Consider the following 8,969-nt stretch of genomic DNA (forward strand, 5'->3'; position numbering starts at 1 on the left):
GAGAAAATGTGCTCAGATTTTTTTTATCTGACAAAAATGATTGCTTATAAATGCTTTTCACAACTAAATCATAGTGATTAGAAAGTACATCTTATAATACTTTGGGTTAACTTTCAAATACCAAAATTATCATAGTAATGGTTAATAACATCATAATAATAGTTAACAAAATCTCAAAATATTATTCTTAAGAACATTTGGGGGATATTTTCTTAATTTGTAGTTTCATAAATAGATAACATGAATCAAAATATATCTTACCAATTTTTAAACATTGAAAACATGGGGCTTTACAGAATTATAGTATGTATAAAATATAGAAAGATTAATGTAAAATATAAGTTAGATTTCTAATACACATAATAATTATCCGTAATATGATTAATATTTAATTTCAAAGAAATGTGTTCATTTTCCTAGGAACTCGTAACCTTAACAGCTATTGGAATTCATGTATTACTTTTAAAATTTGTTATTTTATGGAGAGTTAAATTTTATTTTTATATTACTTGCCCTCTGATTAAGGATATTCACAAAGTAAAGAAATTAATGTTATTTATCTATTTTTTACCAAATTAGTAAAATTCTCCATGGTTGAAATGAATGGCTTTACCTTCTTACACCCTCTAGTTTTCCATACTTAGGCTGGGTAAAATAATGATGATGACAAAAAAGTGAACTACCTCATTTTTAACATGGTGTTTAACATGGTGCTAAGAGTAACTTCACTATAGAAAGCAATCTTTTCTCTTGTCTTTTAATTGGCTGTGAAACTGTGCACTATAAAGACCAAATAAATCAATTTGACTCTTCCTATTACCCAACCTCCTTGAATTGATCAGAAAGTAGAGTTGTTTCCTAGATCACTTCATCTGTTTTATAAGTTAAAACATGATTTATATTCATATTTCTCTTTATCCATTCATTTTCCCTGTATTTAAGACCACAGTATTTTAGGTGTTGGAAATTTTATTTAAAAATAACAAAATTTTCCCTTCTCCTCTCTCTATATTTATAAGCATATATATATATATATGATGTTACATTTTATACATATATATATATATATATATATATATATATACTTTATCTCTGTACTGACACTTAGGTGAATATAAAACACAATCTTGTTTCATATGTAACTAACTGTGTATATCAGTTATAGTGGTTAGTAGCCACCAGGGGCCCATTTATTCAAAGATTACTGTGCTTTATAGCAAATAGTACTGCATTGCCTAAAAAAGTTGATACACCTCTCAGGGTGCGACTCATGTTTCCAAAAATCATCAGTCAGATACTCAGATAATGCATTAAATCGTAATGTGGCTTGGATACAGGAATCCAGAGAGCTCATTTTACTGTCAAGATTTTGTAAATTGATCTTTTTTTTTCTTATTTGTTTCACACAGGGGATTCAGTGACAAATGAAATAAACAAGCAAAACAGTCTGACTTGTTAGTTTCATTGAATTTATTAATTATGATGAGTTGAGTATAAAGTACAGAGTTGTATGTAAATACAGGTGCACATATTTGAGTTTAAAAATATCTGCTTAATAAAATTCATTGCCTAAAATTAGTTGCCATATGGATTGTAAAATTGAATATTGTTCTTATATTTATAGAAAAGGAGGAATTGAATTAGTTTTAGAAAATTCAAGAGGTAACTTTACTGAAAATATTAAAAATTTTGTTAAATAAGGAAAACTGGATGATTTACAAACAATATCTTTAAAAGACCTTTCACTTAGATAACATTCATTTTCAGGGATAAACTATTCATAGTTGTAACGGTATAGGCGATTGTAATCACATACCTTTTTGTTAACCATAAGTATAAAATAACCTAGGGTGTAACTTTATTATATATTTACAAATTGAAATGTCATTCTGTAGTTAGTTATGATTGTTATTTGAAGTACAAAGATAAGATGTCATTAATATACATTGATCATCTAAGTGTTTGATCTTGATTTGGGGTAAGACTGTATCTAAAAACTTTTTCTTGCACAAAAATTACACAATGTTCTTTAAGGATCTCTTGTTCAAATTAGAAGTAACGTGAATATAGCATTTTGTTTTTATTAAAGTTTGTTGGGGTTACAATGGTTATTAAAGTTACATAGCTTTCAAGTGTACAATTCTGTAATACATCATCTGTATATCACATTGTGTGTTCACCATCCATTATTTAGATTTTCCTAAGAGGAAAAATATATATCTAGTGATACAAGACACATTATTGGTTAGATTACATCTTTTTTACTTTTTTTGTTTTCAAACTTTCCTGTAAGGAATTTTTGTTGCTTTTTTTTTGTTACAAAATTAAATATTAAGAAAAATATTAGAGTGGAAATCCTTTTGTTTCTTCACTAGTCATTGCTAGTAAAAACTACGAAAGTGAAAAAGGCTTCATTGATTTCTTGTGTTTCATTCTACCAATCCTCTTTCCCTATCACAGGCACCATATCCCAATCACGTTCTTTCTCTTTCTCTCTTTACACACACGAGTACTTCCGACTATACTCTGTTTGTCCCAAATGGTGAAAGAATAGATTCTATTTCACTCTGTACATCAACCAAACCCCTACAGCAATAGAAGTCTTCATTGTGTTCTTGACTCAGCACCTTGGGAGTATAAATATAGTGGAGATCAATACATATAGGTAAGTAATCAAAAAGAGTTGACTCTTCAATGTACACTGTCAATCATGTAATGAAACTAAATTTACACAGAAGAATTAAATTGTTTATACATCTATAGTATCCTTTTTTAAATAAAAATTATATTAAGGTGTGTAACATTTTGATATACTGCATCTATAGCATGCTGATCAATTTTTTCATTAGGTTGACATTATTTCTTTAAAAAATGTAAATTACATAGCATCTGCTTTTGCTTTACTTTTTGAGTATTGTTTCTAGAATTTAATATTTAGATGATGGAGAAACAAGGATAAGTAAGGCAGACATTGTGTATGCCCTCATGGAATTTATTTCTAGTAGGGAAGACTGACAAAAATAATGTTAGGTAAAATAAATGATAAAAGTTTTCACAAATTTTATGGAGGAAACAATAAATGCATCGAGATAGAGAATAACAGGAGGGACATGCTATTTTAAATGTGAGGAATGCCTATATGGGGAGTCACATTTAAGCCACATTCTTAGGGAAGAGAAAGAGCTAATTGTGCAGAGTGAGAAGTGCATTTTAGGTAGAGAGAACTGCCTGGGCACTGACTTTGAAGGGAAATGAGTTTGATGCATTTGAAGAACTGAATCCATTGTAACGAGCTTACCAGGAAAGGAAAAGAGAACGGCAATGTAAGGTGTGAAAGTTAGCCAGGAACCATATCCCAGAGAAGAATCAGAGAAGAAAAAGATCCATCGTAAGGAGTTGTGTTTTAATATTATTCCAGATATAATTGGAAGCTGTTGAGAGACTTTAACCAATTTTTATTTTAGGAGCATTGTAGCTAGTGAGCAGAGAGATTAGAAGATGGCAAGAGTAGAATTAGGAGCCTGTTGGGATTGTCCAGGAGAGAGGTTATAGTAGCCTGGCCTAGAGTAGTGGAGATGTAGAGAAGAAGATGGATTTGAGATGCATTTTGGAGGTAGAATTTATGGGACCATCTTATCTTTACAGAGAAATAAATGTAGATATTGAACATTTAAATCATTTTTTTCCCAAGGAACCAAATTTTCCATTACTCCTGGTAACAATGACCTTGCTATGTAATTATTGGTAATAGAAAGGGATAGGAGGGATGGGGTGGATTGCTGTTTTCCATTTTATTGAGCTCAAATTATGATTTAAAATATCTTCATAGTACACTCAGATCAACAAATGCCATTTGTTAATGCATTTCTGACTTGATAATTCACCATTTCAGGGCGAATAATGGCACAGGTGGGTGAGGACATCCTCACCAAGCAATATGATATAATCCAGCAGAGTCAAGTTTATAGCTAATAAAGAACAATATTTAGAATTTTGGTGTATGTACCAGTTTTATTTATCTCTGTGATGTCAGGTTACTGTTATTGAAAACAAAAAAAAAATCTGGGTGATGGTATAAAATAGGTCTGTTTTCAGATATTTTCTATGAGTCTCCTTTTCTCTTTGCATTTGTTTAAATGAAAAGAAACAAAGCTTCAGAAAGTTTATGAGACCCATAAAGTTAGATTTTAGGATATGTGATATTTTGGGTGGCAAGGACAAGGGAAGAAACTGTTAGATTTTCCACTGAACAGCAGAAAATGGCATGTAATTTTTAAAAAAATTTCCCTGACCAGTTAATAATTCATTACTTTGAGTTGCCCTTTAATAATTTTATAGGAATGCAATTATTAAATATATAGAAACATAAAGTCCTAATGTAGCAACAGTCCTATATACTTAGTGTATATTTAGAAAATTCATATTCTGGAGATGCTTCATTTAAATATTTCCATATATTCTTATATATTCAAACATAGTAAATCTTGCAATTTACTTTAGTGCTTAGAATGTTCTTGAAAATACTATTTTTATGGTTATTCCCTTCAATAAACATTATGACTTCTTATGAGATACATAATTTTAGTTTTCAATGATGAATATTCTAAAACTGAGTAAAACCATTCACTTTTTTAAACAGATATTTATTGAAGTCTTACTATTTGTTAGGAAGTGTACTTAACTTATGTAAGGGTTCAAGGAGAACTTTCCCTTTCAGAATATATGATCCAGTGAAGGGTTTTCAGCCTTTTTCGAGATCTGGCAAGAAAACTTCATTTTCTTAAAATTACATCCAAAATCAAGGAGAAAACCTTTAAAAACATTTTTGTTAAATACGATAACATGTAACAGTACTGTTGATCAACCCTTATAAAATATTTATGTAATGTTTATTTGAAGATAACACCTATTCATTATATTTTATTTCAAAGTTAAATTAAGTCCCTCAACATTAAGTATATTAAGCATCTTCCTTGTGTCAGGCGTTTGCTAGGTTCTTAGGCTATAATGATGATTATATAGTAGTTTAGATAATCTGCTCTGTTGATATTATATATCTTTGAGTAATTGATATTCTTTAATTACTTGATATTTATAAGATGATGAATTTTATAGTAAATGAGATTATATGGGAGAGAGAGAGTAAAGAAATACTACCTATCTTTTTATGTGTTTTAGTGGTAAAGTTGAATTTTCTAATATTAGTTATATTAGTTTTATGGATGGGTATACATTTTATTTAATCACATAAACAGAAAACATAAATATGCATTTTAAAAACATGTTCATGTGTATAAATTAAATATTTCCCATATGTAATAGTATTCCATTGACTGATATGTGGAGTGAGCTTAAGCTCACTGGTTCATTAGNCCCCGCTCCCCTCCCCCAAACCACAGCCCGAGCTCGCTCCTGCGCGCGCGCTCTCCCGGGCCCTAGTGAATAGTCCTCGCGCGAGCGGGACACGGTGGTGGATGCAATTCCTCTCGCCTACCGCCGCCCGGAGCTCCCTGGCGCCGCAGGCAGCGTCCTCCTCCGAAGCAGCTGCGCCTGCACCTGGGCAGCCTGGACCTTCGTGCCCTGCCCTCGGGGCCTCGCGCGGGGGGCGCCCCGGGACACCCCCTGCGGGCCGGGTGGAGGAGGAAGAAGAGGAGGAAGAAGACGTGGACCAGGTCCCCCTCCCCTACACAGAACACCTGGCTGCGCTGCCGCCACTTCTCTTTAAGGGGGAAGCGCGGAGGGCCGGGGAGAGCCATGGGGGGCTGCGAAGTCCGGGAATTTCTTTTGCAATTTGGTTTCTTCTTGCCTCTGCTGACAGCTTGGCCAGGCGACTGCAGTCACGTCTCCAACAACCAAGGTAAGGGACGGGGCGGAGACGCGGGCGCGGGCGGGAGGAGGCTTTGGTCGCCTCCCGCAGGTAACTTCGTCCCGGAGTAGGCTGTTCCGGGCTTCGCCCCACGAGGGGTTCCAGGGTGTCTCCTCGCCAGAGCAACCTGTCCACAGTGACAGCGGCCGGCGATCTCACCAGCTGAGGTCCTTACTGCTTCCAAACATCTTTCAGGGATGCGTGAGCATCAGCAGCGTTTGAGTCCCGCCGCTGGCGGCCGCGGGACCGCTCTCCGCTGCGCTGTGTCCACCGGAGGCCAGTCCGTGTGGCAGAGGCTTAATGGAGACTTCTGCCTCTTGGCGGTTGTTCCTAGCTCGGTAACGTGTGTGTAGGGTCTCCCACACGCCTCAGGAAAGCAGGTCGCTCCTGCTCTACCATGTGGCTAGATGCCAGCCTTTGCCTCCGGTACCTGCCGCCCTTGCCCCATTCACACCGAATGTAGACTTGTTAGAAATTATTCCTAGACTAGATGCCCACAGGTCTGTGCTTGTGGTTTCTCTTTCTTGTGGGCGCAAGGGGGTGGAGGGAGATAACCGCTAAGTGTGACTGTCCAAGTTGTGAAGATGCTATTCGTAAAGTCGAGTCTTTGGCAGATTTTTTTTTTTTGAAGGAAGACTGTTTCTGTAGGTAAAGTGGTAAAATGAATGTGAATAGTGTGTGAGAAATGAAATAAGGTTTACCAAATGGAACGCACTTAGAATTCTTAAACATTTCATTTCTTTCTGTCAAACAATCTTTATGAGACATATCTCAGTGGATTTTTGCTGTGATTATTTAAAGGTCTATTAAAAAATATAACCTGCGTCATATAAATCGTCTTAGACTAAGCAACGAACAACGATAAAAGTTTCCTAGCATGTACCTGGCCCAATGCTTTCACTGGCAATGTGATGACCACCAATATGTCACCTGTTTTGTCACACTTTTCTCAAAACTTCAATTATAGTTACTATTTAACATATAAGTCCTCGAAATAATTTGCAGATATAAAAATGGAGATCAGATGATATAAGAGTGTGCATTTTTTTTTGTGAGGGTGCATTTTTTTTGTGAGAGAGAAGGCAAGTAAAAACATTCTTCTTTTTTTGTCATATGACCATTTAATTTTTAGAAATATATTAGAATCAATAATTCAATTCTCATTTTTACAGTTGGTACTTTTGGCATTTTTCCCTAATTATTTCTGGTTTCTGTTTGTTTGTTTATTTGTTTCTTACCTGCCAGATTTAGATCACAAACACATATGTAAATTTGGAAATCATACATCCCCGTAGTGCCTTTGAAGATGTATCACATAAGTGCCCCTTATAGTGCCGTACTCTCTTAGGGCCCATGGCAGTGGATAAATTCACACAAATCCCTCATTTGTTTTTAAGGGCTATTGGCATTAAACATTGAAGGAGTAGTTAACTTAATATACCTCTGTAAAAATAGAAGATTACTAAAAATAACGTGTATTTACTTGGTCTTTTTACATGGTGAGGAGAGAAAAACGACTTTTAATAATTGGAAAGTCAGGCATTTATTTTGTAGTTTATGTTAGTATCTAGGGCTGCTAAAAAGATTTATACTTTGAGAATAAAGTTTACGAGAAGTATATAACAGTTTCCATGCAATTGTTTCCGTCAGTTAACATTTATTTATTCATTTAGTGCCTCTGAGACACCAGTAACCACCCTAGACTCTGAGGATACTAACATAAATAAAACACATATCTGAATCTGCAATTGACTAAAGTTTCATTCTACCAAAATCTATCAAGTGTTAAAGTATGACCTTTCAGATATTCATATTAAATTTAAGGGCTTAGAAGAGTTACTTGTTAATTTGCTGCAGTGATTTTTATTTATTTTGATGACTTTCTCAAACTTTTAAAGGACATTTTACCTAAAATATTTACCAATGATATATAATTTGTGGGTGTTTTATCAACTAGCTTAATGTTAGTGAATAAGTATTACTCAGTTTACTCATCTGTTAAATAGGATCATTAAAGATAGCCTACTGAAAGTCTGAATTTGAATTAATATACTAAAAACACAGGCTACGTATAAGGTTACAGTTGGATAAAATATTACCTAACGGCTAAGTTGGGTAAAATGTAGGAGTTCTTCAAAAGAAAATAATAGAGAAAATGTGCTCAGATTTTTTTTATCTGACAAAAATGATTGCTTATAAATGCTTTTCACAACTAAATCATAGTGATTAGAAAGTACATCTTATAATACTTTGGGTTAACTTTCAAATACCAAAATTATCATAGTAATGGTTAATAACATCATAATAATAGTTAACAAAATCTCAAAATATTATTCTTAAGAACATTTGGGGGATATTTTCTTAATTTGTAGTTTCATAAATAGATAACATGAATCAAAATATATCTTACCAATTTTTAAACATTGAAAACATGGGGCTTTACAGAATTATAGTATGTATAAAATATAGAAAGATTAATGTAAAATATAAGTTAGATTTCTAATACACATAATAATTATCCGTAATATGATTAATATTTAATTTCAAAGAAATGTGTTCATTTTCCTAGGAACTCGTAACCTTAACAGCTATTGGAATTCATGTATTACTTTTAAAATTTGTTATTTTATGGAGAGTTAAATTTTATTTTTATATTACTTGCCCTCTGATTAAGGATATTCACAAAGTAAAGAAATTAATGTTATTTATCTATTTTTTACCAAATTAGTAAAATTCTCCATGGTTGAAATGAATGGCTTTACCTTCTTACACCCTCTAGTTTTCCATACTTAGGCTGGGTAAAATAATGATGATGACAAAAAAGTGAACTACCTCATTTTTAACATGGTGTTTAACATGGTGCTAAGAGTAACTTCACTATAGAAAGCAATCTTTTCTCTTGTCTTTTAATTGGCTGTGAAACTGTGCACTATAAAGACCAAATAAATCAATTTGACTCTTCCTATTACCCAACCTCCTTGAATTGATCAGAAAGTAGAGTTGTTTCCTAGATCACTTCATCTGTTTTATAAGTTAAAACATGATTTATATTCATATTTCTCTTTATCCATTCATTTTCCCTGTATTTAAGACCACAGTATTT

The 8,969-nt window shown here is 33.5% G+C and overlaps 1 protein-coding gene across 1 annotated transcript in view; it reads left to right on the top strand.

The window, feature by feature from the left end:
* The first annotated feature begins 5,381 nt into the window (after positions 1-5,381).
* Positions 5,382-8,969, top strand: part of LOC109376202 (ephrin type-A receptor 6-like) — a 174,314-nt gene continuing 170,726 nt past the window's right edge. Inside the window, 2 exon segments of the mRNA XM_019632008.1 lie at positions 5,382-5,669; positions 5,671-5,857. Coding sequence (XP_019487553.1) covers positions 5,475-5,669; positions 5,671-5,857 — 382 coding nt within the window. The 5' untranslated portion in view covers positions 5,382-5,474.

The sequence above is a fragment of the Hipposideros armiger genome, unplaced genomic scaffold, assembly GCF_001890085.2.
Source record: "Hipposideros armiger isolate ML-2016 unplaced genomic scaffold, ASM189008v1 scaffold_1064, whole genome shotgun sequence".
Classification (NCBI taxonomy): domain Eukaryota; kingdom Metazoa; phylum Chordata; class Mammalia; order Chiroptera; family Hipposideridae; genus Hipposideros; species Hipposideros armiger.